Here is a 24,855-nt window from a genome sequence, read left to right on the forward strand (position 1 = left end):
CCGGGCTACTAGGGACGCAAAGGCCACAACGTCGGCCTCTTTCGCCTCCTGCACTCCCGACTCTTCCGCAACTCCAAATAGAGCTAACCCCCAGCCTGGTTTGACCCGGGCCCTCACCACCCGCGAAATCACTCCCGTCACTCCCTTCCAATACCCTTCCAGTGCCGGGCATGCCCAAAACATATGTGCGTGGTTTGCCGGGCTCCCGCCACACCTCCCACATTTGTCCTCCACTCCAAAGAACCTGCTCAATCTTGCTCCCGTTATGTGTGCTCTATGCAGCACCTTAAATTGAATCAGGCTAAGCCTGGCGCATGAGGAAGAGGAATTTACCCTGCTTAGGGCATCAGCCCACATACCCTCCTCTATCTCCTCCCCTAGTTCTTCTTCCCACTTTCCTTTTAGTTCGCCCACCGACTCCTCCCCCTCTTCCCTCATCTCTCGGTAAATCTCTGACACCTTGCCCTCTCCGACCCACACCCCTGAAAGCACCCTGTCCTGTATCCCCTGTGTCGGGAGCAATGGAAATTCCCTCACCTGTTGTCTAGTAAATGCCCTCACCTGCATATATCTCAAGAAATTTCCCCGGGGCAACTTATACTTTTCCTCCAATGCTCCCAAGCTCGCAAAAGTCCCATCTATAAATAAATCTCCCACCCTCCTAATTCCCAACTGGAACCAGCTCTGAAATCCTCCATCCATTCTTCCTGGGGCGAACCTATGGTTGTTCCTGATTGGGGACCCCACCAGGGCTCCCCGCACCCCTCTCTGTCGCCTCCACTGTCCCCAGATATTCAATGTTGCCGCCACCACCGGGTTCGTGGTAAACTTTTTAGGTGAGATCGGTAGCGGCGCCGTCACCAGCGCCTCTAAACTCGTCCCTTTACAGGACTTTCTCTCCAGTCTTTCCCACGCCGCTCCCTCACCCTCCATCATCCATTTACGTATCATTGCCACATTGGCGGCCCAATAGTAATCGCCCAAGTTCGGTAGTGCCAATCCTCCTCTGTCCCTACTACGCTGAAGGAACCCCCTCCTTACTCTCGGAACTTTCCCTGCCCACACGAAGCTCGTGATGCTCCTGTCTATTTTATTAAAAAAGGTCTTAGTGATTAGTATAGGGAGACATTGAAATACAAATAAGAACCTCGGGAGGACCATCATCTTAATTGCTTGCACCCTGCCCGCCAGCGATAGAGGCTGCATGTCCCACCTCTTGAAGTCCTCCTCCATTTGTTCTACCAACCGTGTCAGATTAAGTCTGTGCAAGGTTCCCCAACTCCTAGCGATCTGAATCCCCAGGTATCGGAAGTTTCTTTCCACTTTCCTTAGAGGCAAGCCTTCTATCTCTCTACTCTGGTCCCCTGGATGTATCACAAATAATTCACTCTTCCCCATGTTTAGCCTATACCCCGAGAAATCCCCGAACCCCCTCAAAATTCGCATAACCTCTATCATTCCCCCCGCTGGGTCCGACACGTATAACAATAGGTCATCCGCATATAACGAGACTCGGTGTTCTTCTCCCCCTCTAATCACCCCTCTCCATTTCCTGGAGTCTCTCAACGCCATGGCCAGAGGTTCAATTGCCAACGCGAACAACAATGGAGACAGCGGGCATCCCTGTCTTGTTCCCCTATATAGTCGGAAATACTCCGATCTATGTCGACCTGTAACTACGCTTGCCGTTGGAGCCCCATAAAGAAGTCTAACCCAGCTAATAAACCCGTTCCCAAACCCAAACCTCCTTAACACTTCCCATAAATACTCCCACTCCACCCTATCAAATGCCTTCTCTGCGTCCATTGCCGCCACTATCTCTGCCTCCCCCTCCACTGGGGGCATCATTATCACCCCTAATAGTCGTCGCACGTTAACATTCAGTTGTCTCCCTTTTACGAACCCTGTCTGGTCTTCGTGCACCACCCCCGGGACACAGTCCTCTATCCTCGATGCCAGTACCTTTGCCAACAATTTGGCGTCCACGTTCAACAATGAAATGGGTCTATAGGACCCGCACTGCAACGGATCTTTATCCCTCTTCAAAATTAACGATATCGTCGCCTCCGACATCGTCGGGGGTAGAGTCCCCCCTTTCCTGGCCTCATTGAACGTCCTCACCATCAACGGGGCCAACAAGTCCACATATTTTCTGTAATACTCCACCGGGAACCCGTCTGGTCCTGGGGCCTTCCCTGCTTGCATGCTTCCCAGTCCCTTAATAACCTCGTCCACCCCAATCGGTGCCCCCAGGCCTACCACCCCCCGCTCCTCCACTTTCGGGAACCTCAATTGGTCCAGGAACTGCCGCATCCCCTCCTCTCCCTCTGGGGGTTGAGACCTATACAGTTCCTCATAGAAGGTCTTGAACACCTCATTTATCTTTCCTGCCCTTCGCACCGTGTCTCCCCTTTCGTCTCTAATTCCTCCTATTTCCCTCGCTGCTGCCCTCTTTCGCAATTGATGAGCCAACAGGCGACTCGCCTTTTCCCCATATTCATACCTCCTCCCCTGTGCCTTCCTCCACAGTACCTCCGCCTTTCTGGTGGTCAGAAGGTCAAATTCCGTCTGGAGTCGTCTCCTCTCCCTGTACAATTCCTCCTCCGGGGTCTCTGCAAATTCCCTATCCACCCTTAAAATCTCCCCCAGTAATCTTTCCCTTTCCTTGGCCTCTGTTTTCCTTTTGTGGGCCCCAATGGAGATCAGCTCTCCTCTGACCACCGCTTTTAGTGCTTCCCATACCACTCCCACAGGGACCTCGCCGTCGTCATTGACCTCCAGGTATCTCTCAATACACCCCCGCACTCTTGCACACACTCCCTCATCCGCCATCAGTCCCACATCTAATCGCCAGAGTGTTCTCTGCTCCCTTTCCTCTCCTAATTCCAGGTCCACCCAATGTGGGGCATGATCCGAAACCGCTATGGCTGAGTACTCAGCTTCTTCCACCCTAGAGATCAACGACCTTCCCAAAACAAAAAAATCTATCCGGGAGTACACTTTATGGACATGGGAGAAGAAGGAATACTCCCTAGCCCTAGGTCTAAGAAATCGCCATGGATCCACTCCCCCCATTTGGTCCATAAACCCCTTAAGTACCTTGGCCGCTGCCGGCCTTCTTCCGGTCCTTGAGCTGGATCTATCTAGCCCCGGGTCCAGCACCGTATTAAAGTCCCCTCCTAAAATCAAGTTTCCTACCTCCAGGTCCGGTATACGCCCCAGCATCCGTCTCATAAATCCCGCATCGTCCCAGTTTGGGGCATACACGTTAACCAACACGACCTCCATTCCCTCCAGCCTGCCACTCACCATTACATATCTACCTCCGCTATCTGCTACGATGTTCTTTGCTTCAAATGCGACCTGTTTCCCCACCAAAATGGCCACCCCTCTATTCTTTGCGTCCAGTCCTGAGTGGAACACCTGTCCCACCCATCCTTTCCTTAGCCTAACTTGGTCCGCCACCTTTAGGTGCGTCTCTTGGAGCATAACCACGTCTGCCCTTAGTCCTTTCAAATGCGCGAGCACTCGGGCCCTTTTTATCGGTCCGTTCAGGCCTCTCACGTTCCACGTGATCAGCCTCACTAGGGGGCTACCTGCCCCCCTGTAAGTGCAAATTTTCTGTTGCACAACTTCTGCCATATTTTTTTAAAAACATAAATCATTTTGAAATAATTTTTTAAATGCAAAGAATTTCAGGCAATATTACATTTAGCTGCCTGTAGCGACACCACAAAAACATATATCATGCAACAGGGCACAGAAAATGTCCATGCAAAACCCAGGGCTGTGAGCTGGGAAACAGCAAAACAAATATCAGGAAACATTCTCCCTTAAAATTAAAACTCAACTATTTTGAACCAGATCCAATGAAATGGTAATTGAAAAAAAAGTTTTACTTTCCATTCACTTGGATGAAATGGACTGTATCTGTAGCATAGTAATCATTTTTTAAAAATCTACATGCTAACAGAACACAATCTAATAATAATAATCTATAATGTCAACCTCTTGAATCTGCTGAACTTTACTCCTCATTTATGGAGGATACCACACATCCCCAGGTCAGGTCAGATTTTTATTATACAATTTGGGATAACAGAATTTATGGGAACCATTCAGTTCGGGTGCAATATTAAAATACCTCACCAATTCAGGGATCCTTGTTTATTTAAGGGCAGAGGAGTGGATGTTTAAGTACAGTAATGTTGGGAGCAGCACAGTGGCACAAGTGGTTAGCACGGTTACCTCACGGCGCCGAGGTCCCAGGTTCAATCTGGGCTCTAGGTCACTGTATGTGTGGAGTTTGCACATTCTCCCCGTGTTTGCGTGGGTTTCGCCCCCACAAGCCAAAAGATGCGCAGGATAGGTGGAGTGGCCATGCTAAATTACCCCTTAATTGGAAAAAATGAATTGGGTACTCTAAATTTATTTTTTTAAAGTACAGTAATGTTGGGGAGGAAATGTTTTTAGCCAATAAACAAGAACCAATTGATTGACAACTTAAAATTCAATGCTGCTAGATTTAGTAAGCTCACTTCATATTCCATCTGAGAAAAACAATTACTAATTTCTTCCTACCTCAACTCCATTCTCACTCCCCTTCCCAACTATCTTTGTGATTCTTCCGATGCCCTACATCACAACAACAATTTCCAGTTTCCTGACCCTAACCGCTTCACTATGGATGTCTAATACCTCGACACTGCCATCCCCTACCAGATGAGCCTTGGGGCTCTGTGCTTCTTTCTCAAGCAGAGGCCCGAACAATCCTCATCCACCACCACTCTCCTCCGCCTAGCTGAACTTATTCTCTTTTCTTTTAAATTTTCCAATTAAGGGGCAATTTATCATGGCCAGTCCACCTACCTGCACATCTTTTGGATTGTGGGGGTGAGACCCACGCAGACATGGAAAGAATGTGCAAACTCCATATTGCCAGTGACCCGGGGCCGGGATCGAACGCGGGTCCTCAGCGTCAAGAGGCAGCAATGCTAACCATTGTGTCGCCCTTAACTTGTTCTCGTACTTAACAATTTCTCCTTTAACTTGCCTCATTTCATGCAAATAAACATTGTGGCTCAGAACAAGAATACAGCACAGAAACAGGCCATTCCGCCCTCCAAGCCTGCATCAATCATGTGTCCTAAGGTACCTGCATTGACTCCAGTTTTGTCTATCTTTTAATGGGGTGTGTGGAAGATTCCTTGTTCCAGTCTTACTCGAGCCCTCTCCCACAACTCTTTCTCCGTTACATCAATGACGATATTGGTGCTGCTTCTTGTTCTCATCTGGACCTGGAAAACCAATCGACTTTACTTCCAATTTCCACTCCTCTCTCACCTTCACATGATCTATTTCCAATACTTCCCCTTCCCTTCCCTTCCTTGACCTGTGTCTCCATTTATGGTGACAGACTGAACCACCAATATTCATTGCAAATCCACCGACTCCCACAGCTACCTCGCCTGCAGTTCCTCACACCCAGGTCCCTCTAAGGACTCCATCTCTTTCTCCCAGTTATTCCATCTCTGCCTCATCTGTTCTGATGATGCCACCTTTGAAAACAGCACTTTGGACATGTCTTTTTCCTCAACCAAGGTTTCTCCCCACTGTGGTTGACAAGGCACTCAAGAGGAGGTTTGGGTTGGGGGAGGGGTTCATTAGTTGGGTTAGGCTACTTTACAAAGCCCCGGTGGCGAGTGTGGCCACGAATCGGAGGAGATCGGAATACTTTCGGCTGTACCGGGGGACGAGGCAGGGATGCCCCCTATCCCCCTTGCTATTTGCATTGGCAATTAAGCCTTTGGCTACGGCTCTAAGGTAAGGGAGTCCAGGAACTGGAGGGGGCTGGTCCGGGGGATGGGGTTTTGTTGTATGCCGATGACCTGTTACTGTATGTGGCGGACCCAGTGGGGGGGTTGCCGGAGGTGATGTGGATCCTCAGGGAGTTTGGGGACTTTTCCGGGTATAAGCTCAACGTGGGGAAGAGTGAGCTCTTGAAAATGAAATGAAAATCGCTTATTGTCACAAGTAGGCTTCAAATGAAGTTACTGTGAAAAGCCCCTAGTCGCCACATTCCAGCGCCTGTTCGGGGAGGCTGGTACGGGAATTGAACCGTGCTGCTGGCCTGGTCTGCTTGAAAAGCCAGCTATTTAGCCCAGTGTGCTAAACCAGCCCCGTGGTTTACCCAGGGGACCAGGGAAGGGGGATAGACGAGCTTCCACTGAAGAAGGCGGAAAGGAGTTTTCGGTATCCAGGGATCCAGGTGGCCAGGAGCTGGGGGGCCCTACACAAGCTCAACTTGACGAGGCTGGTGGAGCAGATGGAGGAGGAGTTTAAAAGGTGGGCTATGCTGCCACTTTATTTGGCGGGTAGGGTACAGTCGGTGAAGATGATGGTGCTCCCGAGGTTCCTTTTTATATTCCAGTGCCTCCCCATCCTGATCCCCAAGGCCTTTTTTAAGCGGGTCAGTAGGAGCATCATGGGATTCATGTGGGCGAAAAAGACCCCGAGGATGAGAAGGGTGTTTCTGGAGCGGAGTAGGGACAGAGGAGGGTTAGCGTTACCTAATGTGTGTGGGTATTACTGGGCTGCCAATGTGGCGAAGATACGCAAGTGGGTAATGGAGGGGGCGGCGTGGAGGAGGCTGGAGATGGCGTCCTGTGTGGGCACGAGTCTGGGAGCACTGGTGACAGCACCGCTGCCGCTCCCGCCGACTAGGTACACCACGAGTCTGGTGGTGGCAGCGACTTTGAAAATTTGGGGGCAGTGGAGGCGCCACAGGGGTGAGGTAGAGGCTTTGGTTTGGTCCCCGATCCGTGAGAACCATCGGTTCGTCCCGGGGAGAATGGATGGAGGGTTCTTGAGCTGGCACAGGGCAGGAATTAGAAGGATGGGGGACCTGTTCTTAGATGGGATATTTGCGAGCCTTGGGGCACTGGAGGAAAAATTTGGGCTTCCCCCGGAAATGCCTTCAGGTACATGCAGGTAAGGGCATTTGTAAGACGGCAGGTGAGGGAATTTCTGCTGCTTCCAGCACTCAGGATCCAGGATAGGGTGCTCTCGGGGGTGTGGGCTGGAGAGGGCAGGGTCTCGGCGATCTACCAGGAGATGCAGGAGGAGGAGGAGACCTCAGTGGAGGAGCTAACGGTTAAATGCGGGGAGGAGCTTGGGGTGGAGATAGACAAGGGTATGTGGGCGGAGCCCTGGGTAGGGTTAATTCTTCCTCCTCTTGCACCAGGCTTAGCCTGATACAATTTAAGGTTCTTCACAGAGCGCATATGACAGGGGCGAGGCTGAGCAGGTTCTTTGGGGTGGAAGACAGGTGTGGGAGGTGCTCGGGGAGCCCAGCAAATCATACCCATATGTTCTGGGTGTGCCCGGCGCTGGATGGGTTCTGGAGGGGTATTGCGAGGACGATGTTTAAGGTGATGAACACCCAGGTTAAGCCGAGCTGGGGGTTAGCACTATTTGGGGTATCGGATGAGCCGGGAGTGCAGGAGGCGAAAGAGGCCGGTATTCTGGCCTTTGCGTCCCTGGTAGCCCGGCGGAGGATTCTGCTACAGTGGAAAGATGCGAGGCCCCCGAGCATGGAAGCCTGGATCAGCGACATGGCAGGGTTCATTAAATTGGAGAGGGTAAAATTTGCCTTGGGAGGGTCTGTGCAAGGGTTCCTCAGGCGGTGGCAACCATTCCTAGACTTTCTAGCGGGGCGTTAAGAGGTGGCCAGCAGCAGCAGCAACCCAGAGAAGGGGGGGGGGGTGTACTTTGTGTTTTCTACTGTGTTTATTATTGCTTAATGGGGGGGTTTGTATATTGGGGGAATTTGTGATGTAGTTGTAAGATGTTTATTTATGTGTTCTTTGTTTTTCTTTTCTCTGTAAATATGTAAAAATTTGCATAAAAATATTTCTAAAAAAAAAGACAACGCACTCAAACGTATCCGACCCATCTCCCGCATCTTTGTGCTCACCCCTTCCCCTCCCTCTCAGAACCATTACAGGGTCCTCATTGGTCTCACTTTTCACCCCACCAGTCTCCACATTCAAAGGATCATCCTCCACAATTTCCACCAACTCCAGCATGATATCACCATTATATACATATTCCCCTCACGCCCCCATCAGCAGTCTGCAGGGACTACTTCCTCTGAGACACCCTGGTCCTCCTCCATCGCCCTCAACCCTACATCCCCTTCCCAGAAGGTGCAACACTTGCCCCTTTATCGCCTCCCTCCTCAATGACCACACTCTTTTCAGGTTATGCAGCATTTTCACTTGCACCTCCTCCAATTTCGTCCACTGTATTCACTGCCTCCAATGTGGTCTCCTCGACATTGGGGAGACTAAATACAGACTGGGTGACCGCTTTGCGGAACACCTCCGCTCCATCCGCAAGCATGACACCAACCTTCCGATCATTTGCCATTTCAACTCAACAACTTGCTCTCATACCCACACGTGTCCTCAGCCTGCTGTAATGCTCCAGTGAAGCCAACACAAACAGGAAGAACAACACCTCATCTTCTGATTAGGTACGTTACATCCCTCTGGACTCAACATTGCGTTCAACAACTTTAGGTTGTGAACATTCCCCTCCATCTCGACTCCCCTCTTTTGATTTCTGCATTCAGTTCCTCCACTGGTCACAACACTACCCACCCCTCCCCCACTTGGCCACTTGTCATTCAGTTTTGCCCCAACTAAGCACTGACCTCTGTTCACTTATATACACATTCTGCTAACCTACCTTTGCCACTATTATAAGTTCATGAGATATAGGAGCAGAATTAGGTCAGTCAGCCCATCGAGTCTTCTCCGCCAATCTATCATGGCTGATATATTCCTCATCTGCTACCTACAATGTTACAGACCAAAATCAGCCAGAGTTCTCCTCCCTAGAACACATGGCCTCCCGAGCCTAAACACCTTCAATGTGATCATGACTGATCCCACCCTGGCCTCAACTCCACTGTCCTGCCTGTTCTCCATAACCCTTCAACCCATTACCAATTAAAAATATGTCTAACTCCTCCTTAAATTTACTCACTGTCCCTGCATCCACTGCACTCTGGGGTAGCGAATTCCAGATTCACAACCCTTTGGGAGAAGTAGTTTTTCCTCAAATCGGTTTTAAATTTGCTACCCCTTATTCTAAGATTATGACCTCTCGTTTTAGAATGCCCCACAAGAGGAAGCATAAGCTACACATCTATTTTATCCATAGCTTTTAGCATCTTGTATACCTCAATTAGATCTCTCCTCATTCTTCTAAACTCTGGAGAGTATAGGCCTAAACTGTTCAATCTCTCCTCATAGGACAAACCCCATATCTCTGGAACCAATCTAGTGAACCTCCTCTGAATTGCCTCCACTACATCTTTCCTCAAATACGGGGACCAAAACTGTGCACAAAATTCCAGGTGTGGTCTTACCAATGCCTTGTATAGTTGCAACAACACTTCCTTACCTTAATACTCAATTCCTTTTGCTATAAATGGCAACATTCCATTTGCTTTCCTTATTATCTGCTGAACCTGCATGCTCGTTTTCTGTGACGCATGCACGAGGACACCTAGATCCCTCTGCATCGTAGCACCCCGAATTGTCTCCCCATTTAGATAAGTTGCCTTTCCATTTTTTCGACCAAAATGCATGACATCTGCCACATTTTGGCCCACTCTCCCTTACATCTTTGCTAATCTCTCCTTAGCTCCAACCTATCACTGACATTCAATTCTGCCCCACCCCCCCAGTACATAATTTACAGAATCATAGTGTCCCTACGGTGCAGGAGGCCATTTGGCCCATCGGGTCGGCAGCGACCCTCCGAAAGGCCACCCTACCAAGGCACAAACCCCCACCCAAGACCTACAACCCCACACTAAGGGGCAATTTAGCACGGTCAAACCACCTAAGGTGCACATCTTTGGACTGTGGGAGGAAACCGGAGCACCTGGAGCAAACCAGGGCAGCACGGTAGCAGTGGTTAGCACAGTTGCTTCACAGCTCCAGGGTCCCAGGTTTGATTGTGGCTTGGGCCACTATCTGTGCAGAGTCTGCATGTTCTCCTAGTGTATGCATGGGTTTCCTCCGGGTGCTCTCACAGTCCAAAGATGTGCAGGTTAGGTGGATTGGCCATGATAAATTGGCCTTGGTGTCCAAAAGCATTGGGTGGGGTTACTGGGTTACGGGATAGGGTGGAGGGCCTAAGTGGGGTGCTCTTTCTAAGGGCCGGTGCAGACTTGATGAACCTAATGGCCTCCTTCTGCATTGTAATTTCTATGATTCTATGAACCCACGTAGACACGGGAAGAATGTGCAAACTCCACAGAGTCACCCGAGGTCAGAATCAAACCAAGGTCCCTGACGCTATGAGGCAGCAATGCTAACCACGGTGCCACTGTACCAGCCCACATCACATTTCTATCCTTTTTTGGTTCTGGAGAAGGGCCATTGGACTTGATGCTCTCCAGATTCTGCCAGACCTGCTGAGTGAATCCAGCATTTTCTAGAGTTCCAGGATCCGCAGTATTTTACTTTTAATTTAATTGCACCAGCCTCATCACAAACCTATAGATTCCACAACACTATTTGCCGAGTTATCCCCTAACCCAGACTGAGCACCCAACCAGGCAAAAGTAAAATAAAAACTGAGATGATTTCAGAGTAGGCCATGATGTAAACAACAATGATTTGACAGGTGAGCTTGAAGCAATCTGTTCCTGCACTTCTTACTCAAACCTACACAGCCATTACTTTGCAACTCACTAATTGGATTCCTTGCTCCTGTTTTTCAACCACTATTGCTGCTCCTCTCCTTTCCATCAGGGACTGGCTCTCCAGTCTTGCAATGCTTTCAAGCTAATCATAATTACGCTGGCTCTTTTTGTAAATATTCCTATTATGGTTGAATTTTACATTTGCCAATCTTTTTTTTTTAATTTTATGGTACTTGTGATTTTCAAATATATAATGTTCCTGATCTTCCACCTGTTCAATCATATTTTCCAATATCTCTCTTGCAGCGACTTTGAAAAGTGCATTCTTGATCTGGATGGAGGCTTCCTGTGTGTGTGTGAGACTGCAGGCGTATCCCGATCCAGTTTACTTTCTACTGTCCCATTATTTCTCGGATTTCACTGACTGCTACTTTCTAATTTAAACTCACACCTTGACTATTTCTCCGCAACACTTGGTCCATTTTAAACACAGTACCTGGCGATTAATTTGCTCTCTAACTCGGTTTTAGTGACTTTATGCAAGTGTTTGTACCCGCTTGTCCCTTGTTACCTGCTGCGGCTCCGTGGGACCTGCTGCTGGCGGCTCCGGGCGCTGTCCCCGCGGCCAGTGGTCAGTGTCCCCGTCCCCCAGAGCGGGCTCGCAGTGCCGGGGCAGCTCCAGCCCGGCGGGGGAGGGCCGGCAGAGGGAGGGACGCCAGTTTCTGTCTCCGCGGCGATAGATGAAGCAGAGGTTCCCATAGCTGGAGCTCCGGCTCCCGGGTCAGAGCAGCACCGGCACAGGATCCATGCTGGGGGATCCCCAGAGCCTCAACCCCGGGACAGAACCCCGGCCAGGGCTGCCCGCCGGCTCCCGCTGCCCCATCCACCGCGGCAGGAGGTGGTTCCAGGCCGCCGGTCCCCGTCTCACAGCCGAAACCAGACCGCTCTCCGCAACTGACTGACAGCGGCAACAACAGGAGCAGGCGCAACACCGAGAGGGAGGGGAGACACGAACCCGGGGAGGGGGAGGGGTTTCATTGGGGGGGGGGGGTTTCATTGGGGGGGGGGGGGGGTTCATTGGGGGGGGGGGGGGTTTCATTGGGGGGGGGGGGGGTTTCATTGGGGGGGGGGTTTCATTGGGGGGGGGGGGGTTTCATTGGGGGGGGGGGGTTTCATTGGGGGGGGTTTCATTGGGGGGGGGGGGTTTCATTGGGGGGGGGGGTTTCATTGGGGGGGGTTTCATTGGGGGGGGGTTCATGGGGGGGGGAGGAGGGGGTTTCATGGGGGGGGGGAGGAGGGGGTTTCATGGGGAGGTCCATGGGGGGGGGAGTCATGGGGGGGTCAAGGGGGGAGGGGGTTTCATGGGGGGGGAGAGGGGGTTTCATGGGGGGGGAGAGGGTTTCATGGGGGGGTTTCATGGGGGGGTTCATGGGGGGGGGGTTCATGGGGGGGGGTTCATGGGGGGGTTCATGGGGGGGGGGGGTTCATGGGGGGGGGGGTTCATGGGGGGGGGTTCATGGGGGGGGGGTTTCATGGGGGGGGGTTTCATGGGGGGGGGTTTCATGGGGGGGGGGGGGTTTCATGGGGGGGGTTCATGGGGGGGGGGTTCATGGGGGGGGGGTTCATGGGGGGGGGGTTCATGGGGGGGGGGTTCATGGGGGGGGGGTTCATGGGGGGGGGGTTTCATGGGGGGGGGGTTTCATGGGGGGGGGGGTTTCATGGGGGGGGGGGTTTCATGGGGGGGGGGTTTCATGGGGGGGGGTTTCATGGGGGGGGGTTTCATGGGGGGGGGTTTCATGGGGGGGGGGTTTCATGGGGGGGGGGTTTCATGGGGGGGGGGTTTCATGGGGGGGGGTTTCATGGGTGGGGGGGTTTCATGGGTGGGGGGGTTTCATGGGGGGGGTTTCATGGGGGGGGGGTTTCATGGGGGGGGGTTTCATGGGGGGGGGTTTCATGGGGGGGGGGTTTCATGGGGGGGGGGTTTCATGGGGGGGGGTTTCATGGGGGGGGGTTTCATGGGGGGGGGTTTCATGGGGGGGGGTTTCATGGGGGGGGGTTTCATGGGGGGGGGGTTTCATGGGGGGGGTTTCATGGGGGGGGGTTTCATGGGGGGGGGTTTCATGGGGGGGGGGTTTCATGGGGGGGGGTTTCATGGGGGGGGGCTTTCATGGGGGGGGGCTTTCATGGGGGGGGGTTTCATGGGGGGGGGGTTTCATGGGGGGGGGGTTTCATGAGGGGGGGGTTTCATGGGGGGGGGGTTTCATGGGGGGGGGGCTTCATGGGGGGGGCTTCATTGGGGGGGGCTTCATTGGGGGGGGCTTCATTGGGGGGGGCTTCATTGGGGGGGGCTTCATTGGGGGGGGCTTCATTGGGGGGGGCTTCATTGGGGGGGGCTTCATTGGGGGGGCTTCATTGGGGGGGCTTCATTGGGGGGGCTTCATTGGGGGGGGCTTCATTGGGGGGGGCTTCATTGGGGGGGGCTTCATTGGGGGGGGCTTCATTGGGGGGGGCTTCATTGGGGGGGGCTTCATTGGGGGGGGCTTCATTGGGGGGGGCTTCATTGGGGGGGGCTTCATTGGGGGGGGCTTCATTGGGGGGGGCTTCATTGGGGGGGGCTTCATTGGGGGGGGCTTCATTGGGGGGGGCTTCATTGGGGGGGGCTTCATTGGGGGGGGCTTCATTGGGGGGGGCTTCATTGGGGGGGGCTTCATTGGGGGGGGCTTCATTGGGGGGGGCTTCATTGGGGGGGGCTTCATTGGGGGGGGCTTCATTGGGGGGGGCTTCATTGGGGGGGCTTCATTGGGGGGGGCTTCATTGGGGGGGGCTTCATTGGGGGGGGCTTCATTGGGGGGGGCTTCATTGGGGGGGGCTTCATTGGGGGGGGCTTCATTGGGGGGGGCTTCATTGGGGGGGGCTTCATTGGGGGGGGCTTCATTGGGGGGGGCTTCATTGGGGGGGGCTTCATTGGGGGGGGCTTCATTGGGGGGGGCTTCATTGGGGGGGGCTTCATTGGGGGGGGCTTCATTGGGGGGGGCTTCATTGGGGGGGGCTTCATTGGGGGGGGCTTCATTGGGGGGGGCTTCATTGGGGGGGGCTTCATTGGGGGGGGCTTCATTGGGGGGGGCTTCATTGGGGGGGGCTTCATTGGGGGGGGCTTCATTGGGGGGGGCTTCATTGGGGGGGCTTCATTGGGGGGGCTTCATTGGGGGGGCTTCATTGGGGGGGGCTTCATTGGGGGGGGCTTCATTGGGGGGGGCTTCATTGGGGGGGGCTTCATTGGGGGGGGCTTCATTGGGGGGGCTTCATTGGGGGGGCTTCATTGGGGGGGGCTTCATTGGGGGGGGCTTCATTGGGGGGGGCTTCATTGGGGGGGGCTTCATTGGGGGGGGCTTCATTGGGGGGGGCTTCATTGGGGGGGGCTTCATTGGGGGGGGCTTCATTGGGGGGGGCTTCATTGGGGGGGGCTTCATTGGGGGGGGCTTCATTGGGGGGGGCTTCATTGGGGGGGGCTTCATTGGGGGGGGCTTCATTGGGGGGGGCTTCATTGGGGGGGGCTTCATTGGGGGGGGCTTCATTGGGGGGGGCTTCATTGGGGGGGGCTTCATTGGGGGGGGCTTCATTGGGGGGGGCTTCATTGGGGGGGGCTTCATTGGGGGGGGCTTCATTGGGGGGGGCTTCATTGGGGGGGCTTCATTGGGGGGGGCTTCATTGGGGGGGGCTTCATTGGGGGGGGCTTCATTGGGGGGGGCTTCATTGGGGGGGGCTTCATTGGGGGGGCTTCATTGGGGGGGGCTTCATTGGGGGGGGCTTCATTGGGGGGGGCTTCATTGGGGGGGGCTTCATTGGGGGGGGCTTCATTGGGGGGGGCTTCATTGGGGGGGGCTTCATTGGGGGGGGCTTCATTGGGGGGGGCTTCATTGGGGGGGGCTTCATTGGGGGGGGCTTCATTGGGGGGGGCTTCATTGGGGGGGGCTTCATTGGGGGGGGCTTCATTGGGGGGGGCTTCATTGGGGGGGGCTTCATTGGGGGGGGCTTCATTGGGGGGGGCTTCATTGGGGGGGGCTTCATTGGGGGGGGCTTCATTGGGGGGGGCTTCATTGGGGGGGGCTTCATTGGGGGGGGCTTCATTGGGGGGGCTTCATTGGGGGGGCTTCATTGGGGGGGCTTCATTGGGGGGGCTTCATTGGGGGGGCTTCATTGGGGGGGCTTCATTGGGGGGGCTTCATTGGGGGGGGCTTCATTGGGGGGGGCTTCATTGGGGGGGGCTTCATTGGGGGGGGCTTCATTGGGGGGGGCTTCATTGGGGGGGGCTTCATTGGGGGGGGCTTCATTGGGGGGGGCTTCATTGGGGGGGGCTTCATTGGGGGGGGCTTCATTGGGGGGGGCTTCATTGGGGGGGGCTTCATTGGGGGGGGCTTCATTGGGGGGGGCTTCATTGGGGGGGGCTTCATTGGGGGGGGCTTCATTGGGGGGGGCTTCATTGGGGGGGGCTTCATTGGGGGGGCTTCATTGGGGGGGCTTCATTGGGGGGGGCTTCATTGGGGGGGGCTTCATTGGGGGGGGCTTCATTGGGGGGGCTTCATTGGGGGGGGCTTCATTGGGGGGGGCTTCATTGGGGGGGGCTTCATTGGGGGGGGCTTCATTGGGGGGGGCTTCATTGGGGGGGGCTTCATTGGGGGGGGCTTCATTGGGGGGGGCTTCATTGGGGGGGGGCTTCATTGGGGGGGGCTTCATTGGGGGGGGCTTCATTGGGGGGGGCTTCATTGGGGGGGGCTTCATTGGGGGGGGCTTCATTGGGGGGGCTTCATTGGGGGGGCTTCATTGGGGGGGCTTCATTGGGGGGGGCTTCATTGGGGGGGGCTTCATTGGGGGGGGCTTCATTGGGGGGGGCTTCATTGGGGGGGGCTTCATTGGGGGGGGCTTCATTGGGGGGGGCTTCATTGGGGGGGGGCTTCATTGGGGGGGGCTTCATTGGGGGGGGCTTCATTGGGGGGGGCTTCATTGGGGGGGGCTTCATTGGGGGGGGCTTCATTGGGGGGGGCTTCATTGGGGGGGGCTTCATTGGGGGGGGCTTCATTGGGGGGGGCTTCATTGGGGGGGGCTTCATTGGGGGGGGCTTCATTGGGGGGGGGCTTCATTGGGGGGGCTTCATTGGGGGGGCTTCATTGGGGGGGCTTCATTGGGGGGGCTTCATTGGGGGGGCTTCATTGGGGGGGCTTCATTGGGGGGGCTTCATTGGGGGGGCTTCATTGGGGGGGCTTCATTGGGGGGGCTTCATTGGGGGGGCTTCATTGGGGGGAGGAGGGGGTTTCATTGGAGCGGAGGGGGTTTCTGGAAACCAGCAAAGGATAATTTAAAATATATTTGGGAAGGAGAAATAAAAGCGAAGGATAGCTGGAAATATAGAAACTCTTACTATCTGTTTTTTATAAGTATTTAAAAGAGTAACTAAGAGTGAGCATTGATCATTTGGAGGACGAGACGAGAATTAATAAATCGAGAACAAGGAGATGGTGGAATATTTGAACAGGTCTAGTTTGTATCTATCTTCATTGTAGTTGACAAGAAAAAAACAAGACTAGCTGAAAATCAAACGTAAAGAATGGGAGAAATTAAACAAGAATGGCTGAAAATCAAACGTAAAGAATGGGAGGAATTTGCTTTTGTTCATTTACAGGGTGTGGACATCGCTGGTTAGCCGAGCATTTATTGCTCATCCCTAATTATACTCGAGAAGGTGGTGGTCAGCTGCTTTCTTGAACCGTTGCAGTCCATGTGATTGAGGTAATCACACAGTGCTGTTAGAGGGGATGTTCCAGGATTTTGACCTAGTGACATATTTCCAAGTCAGGATGGTGAGTGATTTGGAAGGGATCTTCCAGGTGTGTTCCCATGTATTTGCTGCCCTTCTTGATTGTAGTGGCCATGGGTTTGGAAGGTGCTGTCTAAGTAGCTTTGGTGAGTTCCTGCAGTGATCTTGTAGTGGTGTACACTGCTGCCACTCTTTGAGGAAGGGCTGCCAGTCAAACGGATCTGTTTTGTCCCGAATGGTGTTGAGCTTCTGGAGTGTTTTTGGAGCTGTGATGTGGAGATGCCGGCGTTGGACTGGGTGAGCACGGTAAGAAGTCTTACAACACCAGGTTAAAGTCCAACAGGTTTGTTTCAAACACTAGCTTTCGGAGCACTGCTCCTTCCTCAGGTGAATTCACCTGAGGAAGGAGCTGCGCTCCGAAAGCTAGTGTTTGAAACAAACCTGTTGGACTTTAACCTGGTGTTGTAAGACTTCTTACTTTGGAGCTGTACTCACCGAAGCATGTGGAGAGAATCCCATCACACGCCTGACTTGTGTCTTGTAAATGGTGGACAAGCTTTGGGGAGTCATGAGGTGAGTTACTCGCTACAGGATTCTTAGCCTCGGACCTGCACTTGTAGCCACATTGTTTACATGGCCGGCCCAGTTCAGTTTCTGGTCACTGGGAACCACGTGGATGTTGATAGTCCCTTGAAAGGTCCCAGTGGATTGGAAAATCACAAATGTGACACTTCTGTTCAAGAAAGGAGGGAAACAGAAATCAGGAAACTATAAGCCAGTTAGTGTAACATCTTTCATAGGGAAGAAGCTAAAATACATTATTTTTTTTATTTTTCTATATAAATTTAGAGTACCCAATTAATTTTTTCCAATTAAGGGGCAATTTAGCGTGGCCAATCCACCTAGTCTGCACATCTTTTGATTGTGGGGGCGAAACCCACGCAGACACCGGGAGAACGTGCAAACCTCTAGAATACAATATTAAGGAGATGCTACGACATTTAGAAAATCCTAATACAATCAAGCATGATTTTGTGGGAGGGAAATAGTATTAACTAATTTACTGGCGTTCTTTGAGGAAATAACTAGCAAAGTGATGAAGGGGAACCTGCACATGTGAGGTACTTGGATTTCCAAAAGGCATTTGAGAAGGTGCCACATCAAATGTTACAACATAAAATAAGACGGGCACATGGTGCATGGATAGAGGCTTGGTTACCTAATAGGAAACCGAGAAGAAAAATAAATGGATCATTTTCAGAACGGCAAGCTATAACTAGTGGAGTGCCTGGACATCAGTGCAGAGGCCTCAACTATTCAGGATCTATATAATTGACTAGGATGCAGGGAAAGAATGTATGGTAGCTAAATTTGCTGATGACACAAAAAGGAGAAAACTAAGTTGTCAGTAAAAGACATCAGGGGCGGGATTCTCCGCAATCGGCAAGATGTCCGCCGACCGGCGCCAAAAATGGCACGAATCAGTCCGGCATCGCGCCGCCCCAAAGGTGCGGAATTCTCCGGATTTTGAGGGGCCGAGCCCTCACCTTGAGGGGCTAGGCCCGCACCAGACCGATTTCCGCCCCAACAGCTGGCGGGAAAGGCCTTTGGTGCCCCGCCAGCTGGTGCGGAAATTACTTTGCCGTGCAGCACATGCACAGGAGCGTCAGCGGCCACTCACGGCATCCCCGCGCATGCGCAGTGGAAGGAGTCTCTTCCGCCTCCGCCATAGTGGAGACCATGGCGAAGGCGGAAGGAAAAGAGTGCCCTCACGGCACAGTCCCGCCCGCGGATCGGTGGGCCCCGATCGCGGGCCAGGCCACCGTGGGGGCACCCCCCCGGGGCCAGATCGCCCGTGCCCCCCCCCCAGGACCCCGGAGCCCGCCCGCGCCACCTTGTCCCGCCGTTCGAAAGGTGGTTCAATCCACACCAGCTGGTGTGGGTTGACAGCGACGGGAATTCGGCCCTCGCAGACCGGAGAATCGCCAGGGGATTTCCGCCGACCAGCGCGGTTTCCGCCGACCAGCGCGGCGCGATTCCCGCTCCCGCCGAACCTCCGGTGGCGGAGAATTCGGGACACGGCGGGGGCGGAATTCACGCCGGCCCCCGGCGATTCTCCGACCCGGTGGGGGGTCGGAGAATCGCGCCCCAGTTGTCTACAAAGTGACTAAGTGTGTGGGCAAAAAAATTGGCAGATGGAGTATAATGTGGAAAAAATGTGAACTTGTCCATTTTGGCAGGAAGGATAGAAAAACAGGAGAAAGACTGCAGAGCTTAGAGGTATAGAGGGATCTGGGTGTCCAGGTATGTGAAGCACAAATTCAGGTTCAGCAAGTGATATTGGAAGGCAAATATAATGTTAGCATTTAATGCAAGGAAAATAGATATAAAAGTCAGGAGGTCTCGCTATAGCTGTATGTACAGGGCTTTAGACATATCGCATCTGGTGTACTGTGCACAGTTTTGGTCTCCTTACTTAAGGATGGATATTATCACATTAAAAGCTGTTAAGAGAATGATCCCTCACTGAATCCTGGGATGAAGGGATAATCTTATGAGGAAAGGTTGACCAGGTTGGGCTCCTACCCATTAGAGTTTAGATGAATGAGAGGTTATCTTACTGAACAGAGGGGATTTGGAAGGGTGGATGCTGAGAGTTTAGAACTGGGGACACAGGTTAAAAATTAAGGGTCTCCCATCTAAGGCTGAGATGAGAAGAACTTTCTTTCTCTCAGAGGATCGATAGTCTGTAGAATTATCTTGTCCAGAGAGCAGAGTAGGCTGGGTCATTGAGTATATTCAGGCTGAGTTAGACAAACTTTTCATTGACACGGTGGTGGGTGGGGGTGGGGGAGGAGGGGGGGGGGGGGGGGGGGGGTCGTGCACAGACACGAACGTGCAGTTGATGCCACAATCAGATCAGCCATGATCTGATAAAATGGTGGAGCAAGCTCGAGGGGCCAAATGGCTTACTGCTGTTCCTAATTCTTGTGTTGTGTTGATATTATCAAGTTACTAATGCCAGGAGAGCAGATGTAGACAATTTCTGATTCAGTTGCTCAGTCCACCAAAACCTGCTGGCCAGGTTCATATGCGAAGAATGTCTGATCACTGTGTAACTGCATGCAACTCATGTTTTAGGAGAGGAGAGAAAAATCCTCAGCCGCATTTCCTTTCCCCGCCCCCCACATACACACACAGTTTCCTTTTAATTGAAAACTCTCTCCTGACCAGGAGACCACTTCCGCTCTCCCACACAGAATAACATCTTTGCAAAATCATTGCAGATTTCTGTCTCAATTACTTGAGCTAGCCGACAGCTTTAACAAGGCAAAACGCAACACAATTTACATTTCTGGATTCAGGCAATAAAAAAGCTGTTTTGCCATTAAGATTATTCGAAGAAGCCATGATCGATTTAAAAATAAGTGTGAAGAATTACAGGTGCAAACCTAACTGAAAAGTTCTCAATGATTTCAACATAATTAATCAATTTTGTTTTTGTTTAAAATTGTGTCAGCTTGTTACTTGGGGTATTCAGATCCATTTTAGTAATTTTTTAGTTTGAATGCGTGGTCAGCATCTGGCACAATAGTAGGTCAGCTGGTTGTCCAGCTAATAAAAGGTAGAAAATAAAACATGGCAGCGTTTGTTTAGTTACTGCAACAATGCCCCCAGTCTTCTACTGAAGAGCCAAGTACCCACATCAAGAGTGGGTGAAGCAAGCCACTCACAATGGCTGCATCCAAATCAAGCATATCAATTTAAAAATACATTAATGTTGTACATGAATGGAAAATTAAATAAAGCACCAATGCACAAACCCAAAATGTTTGAATGTGGGTTTGACAGACCAACATCCAATTCGAACCTATAACCAGTGGGGCAGACATAGAGGCTGAGCCTTCAAATGAGAAAAACTTGTATTTCTATAGCATCTTTCATGGTCACAGCATTTCCTAAAGCACTTTTCAAACAATGAAGAGATTTTAAATATAATCACTGTTGTAATGTAGGAAATGCAGCTACCAATTTGTGCCCAACATGTTCAGAACACAGCAATATAATGTTAACCATTTAAAGTTTTTTTGCAATGCTGATTGCGGGATACATATTGGCCAGCACACCCAGTATTTCTTCAAAATATTGTTTGGAGATCTTTTCCATCACCCGAGAGAGCGGACAGAGCCTCGGTTTAATGAAGATGGCACCTCCAATGAAAAGTCAACCTTGATTTTTGAATTCAAGTGCGGGAGCAGGGCTTGAACCCATATCCTTACGAATAAGAGGCCAGAATGTTATACACTGACACTTAAGAGCAAGGGTCACCTAGGTGCAGCTCAGGCTCACATTTGCTGTTGGATATCTGGAAATAGTCACTCTCCCTCCGCTAACAAAATATCAGTATATAAAAGTCAAGATATACATAAATGATCTGGACAAAGGTATAGGTGGTCTGATTAGCAAGTTTGCAGATGATACTAAGATTGGTGGAGTTGCAGATAGCGAGGAGGACTGTCAGAGAATACAGCAAAATATAGATAGATTGGAGAGTTGGGCAGAGAAATGGCAGATGGAGTTCAATCCAGGCAAATGCGAGGCGATGTATTTTGGAAGATCTAATTCAAGAGCAGACTATACGGTCAATGGAAGAGTCCTGGCGAAAATTGATGTACAGAGAGATCTGGGAGTTCAGGTCCATTGTACCCTGAAGGTGGCAACGCAGGTCGACAGAGTGGTCAAGAAGGCATACAGCATGCTTGCCTTCATCAGATGGGGTATTGAGTACAAGAGTCGACAGGTCATGTTACAGTTGTATAGGACTTTGGTTAGGCCACATTTGGAACACTGCATGCAGTTCTGGTCGCCACATTACCAGAAGGATGTGGATGCTTTAGAGGGTGCAGAGGAGGTTCACCAGAATGTTGCCTGGTATGGAGGGTGCTAACTATGAAGAAAGGTTGAGTAGATTAGGATTGTTTTCGTTGGAAAGACAGGAGGTTGAGGGGGGACCTGATTGAGGTCTACAAAATTATGAGAGGTATGGACAGGATGGATAGCATCAAGCTTTTTCCAAGAATGGGGGTGTCAATTACAAGGGGTCACGATTTCAAGGTGAGAGGGGGAAAGTTTAAGGGAGATGTGCGTGGAAAGTTTTTTACGCAGAGGGTGGTGGGTGCCTGGAATGCCTTGCCAGCGGAGGTGGTAGAGGCGGGCACGATAGCATCATTTAAGATGCATCTAGACAGATATATGAACGGGCGGGGAACAGAGGGAAGCAGATCCTTGGAAAATAAAAGACAGGTTTAGATAAAGGATCTGGATCGGAGCAGGCTGGGAGGGCCGAAGGGCCTGTTCCTGTGCTGTAATTTTCTTTGTTCTAAGATGTAATGGTGAATTGTTATAAAACTGTGCAGTTTTGAGCTCCACACTAGAGGGTGTCGCAAAAGAGGTATGCCTCGTATCAGGAATAACAAATACACAAAGTACTGGAAGAACTAGCCAGAGAAGATTAGAGACTGGTTTAGTAGAGGGGTGTTTAAAATTATATGATAGAAGCCCAGCTTCCAGTGATGAAGGATTCTAGAATGAGAGATAATAGAAGAAATCCTCATAGGCAAAGGGTTATGAGGTTGTGGAATGCACTACTGGAGTATGTGATTGAAGCAGAGGCTGAGTCAATATTGAAGAATAAGTCAGATAGGTGTTTGAAGAGAAGTGGGTATGGGATCAGCTTACATAGCACTTGGTTACTGCATGTGCAAAGGAAAAAGACCAACATGATCTGGTTGGCCTGAGCAGTCAGTTTCCATGTTATAATTTCTGTGCAAATTGCATCTTCCATCACTGCTCCATCTTTTTATCCACCTGTGTCTTTCACCATCCTCCTCACTGTTCACCATACCTCCTACTTTTGTGTTGTCAGCAAATTTAAAGATTCTAAAGCAATTTTCAAGAACAAAAACGAAGCCAACACTTGCACAGAGGTAACAGCACTTCCAAGCAGTCTGAGCTACACCAACCTTCTGTCAATTAACTTTTAACCCACGTGCCAGGGCTGGTTTAGCTCAATGGGCTAGACAGCTGATTTGTGATGCAGAACAAGGCGAGCAGTGCGGGTTCAATTCCCGTACCGGCTTACCCAAACAGGTGCCGGAATGTGGCGTCCAGGGGCTTTTCATAGTAACTTCATACTTGTGACAATAAAAGGTTATTATTTTTAATTTTATCTTTTTCTGAATTTTTCTAACATGCTTCTTGAGACACCTTATTGAACATACTCTGATTGCACACTACTATAACTATACAAGCTACATAGTGTTCCCCTTGGTGCACAGCCCCATTACCAGAAGATGTGCCTCAACAATGGATTAACTGATTGAGCCCAATCATTTTATTGATGCAAGATATATCAGTCCCACCCATGTCCCTCTTTGCATATCTTCCTCTTGTGTACATCTCTTCACTTCATAAGATCTATTCTCACCCTTTAATTGTGTTTAGCGTTTCAGGTCTTCCATCACAATCCTAACCATGGTTATGCACACCAGGTCAGCTCACGTTTATTGTCATGTAAATTATACTCATGTGGGCTCTCAGAATTAATATTTCATCTTTAGAAAATATATATGCAACAAAATTAATCCCGCCACCTCTTCAGGGTTTACTCTGTTGACACACATCAACCTTGGCCCAAAGGGGACAGGCAGCAAACTATGTCAAGGCTTCCACTAAGCAAGATGAAGGATTGCCCAGAGTGATCTGCCCTTCTCATTTTTCCTCCTCCAAGGGAAAGCACCTATATATCAGCTGTCAACTGAGATAAGATCAAAAGTATACATATATTTTTAAATCAGGGGAGCTCATGTATAACTTTAACAGGACAATGTAATATTCATGTGAACAAGACAGCTTAAATATTTACACTGCTTGCCCCAGTGTAACACAATCAAGGAGCTTGGACAATATCCCAAGATCTGCTTGAGTTTAGCTCTTCAACTTTCAATGGTGCATCATAGGGGTTGGTTTAGCACAGTGTGCTAAACAGCTGGCTTGTAATGCAGAACAAGGCCAGCAACGCGGGTTCAATTCCCGTACTGGCCTCCCCAAACAGGCACTGGAATGTGGCGACTAGGGGCTTTTCACAGTAACTTAATTGAAGCCTACTGGTGACAATAAGCGTAACAATTTGGTCATAATTGTATTATAACCAAATACAATTACCACAAACTCTTACAAAACAGTTGCTGTTCGCTGTGCCTGATGCCAGTTATCATATATTTCCATTCCTAGCGGAGCAGCTTCTCCACTGTCCCACAAAGAAAATATCTCCACCACCCCAAGTCTTCTTCTTCTAAACAGACAGCGCCTTCCACGTTTTTGTATTTTCTTTTAGTTCTACCCTGTACTCCTTCATTCCAGGCATCTTTGCTTGAATATATTTAAGTTTCTGGAACCATAAATCAGAACAATTTTATATCTAGCAGCTTCAAACCGTTTCAAGAAAACAGTCCACAATATAAGCCCTACTTGTATACCCATAACAGGTAAATTCATCAGTGTCTATTGCCAATGTTTCAGTTTCTCACGTGTAAAAATATTCCTTGGCCACGTTGACAAGTGTGCAACTAGACCATCTAACTCACAAAGCTTTGGTCTATAGTGAATCAGGTGACCTCATTTGGGGTGGCGATATAGGAAAAATATAAAAAGAAATAGGGCTGGATAACAGCATATTCACAATGAGCCAAATTATACCTTTCTATGCTTTAAATTCTATGATGCCCACTCCTATTCACCACGCAAGCTCCTGATGGTAAGATTTTTTAATTCCTTCATAGGATATGAGCATCACTGACAAGGCCAACATTTGTTGGTCATCTCGAATTGCCCTCAAGGAGGTGGTGGTGAGCTGCCTTCTTGAACCACTGCAATCTATCTGGTGTAGCCACACCCACTATGCTATTAGGAAGAGAATTCCAGGATTTTGACCCAGTGACAGTGAAGGAATGGGAATATAGTTCCAAGTCAGGATAGTGTGTGGCTTGCAGATGTTGACTTGTCATCCTTGGTGGTAGAGGTCATAGATTTGGAAGGTGCTGTCGAAGGAGCCTTGATGAGTTCCTGCAGTACATTCTGTCGATGGTACACACTGCTATCACTGTGCTTTTGTGGTGGAGGGGGTGCCAATCAAGCAGGCTGCTTTGTCCTGGATGGTGTTGAGCTTCTTGAATGTTGTTGGAGCTGCACTCATCCAGGCAAGTGGAGACCGTTCCTTGCCAATGGTTGGCAGGCTTTAGGAGGTCAGGAGTTGAATTAC

At 51.0% G+C, this 24,855-nt stretch overlaps 1 protein-coding gene across 5 annotated transcripts in view; it reads right to left on the minus strand.

Moving 5' to 3' along the window:
- The window catches only part of capn15 (calpain 15), a 449,339-nt gene that overhangs the window by 404,891 nt on the left and 19,593 nt on the right, over positions 1-24,855 (minus strand). For 2 of the 5 annotated variants that reach the window (XM_072481440.1, XM_072481438.1), the window contains exon 1: positions 11,295-11,657. The exons of the other annotated variants lie outside the window; for them this stretch is intronic. In XM_072481440.1, coding sequence (XP_072337541.1) covers positions 11,295-11,482 — 188 coding nt within the window. In that variant the 5' untranslated portion in view covers positions 11,483-11,657. Of the gene's footprint in view, positions 1-11,294; positions 11,658-24,855 lie in introns of those variants that run through there. 5 annotated transcript variants of the gene reach the window in all.

The sequence above is a fragment of the Scyliorhinus torazame genome, chromosome 17 (assembly GCF_047496885.1).
Source record: "Scyliorhinus torazame isolate Kashiwa2021f chromosome 17, sScyTor2.1, whole genome shotgun sequence".
Taxonomy (NCBI): Eukaryota; Metazoa; Chordata; class Chondrichthyes; order Carcharhiniformes; family Scyliorhinidae; genus Scyliorhinus; species Scyliorhinus torazame.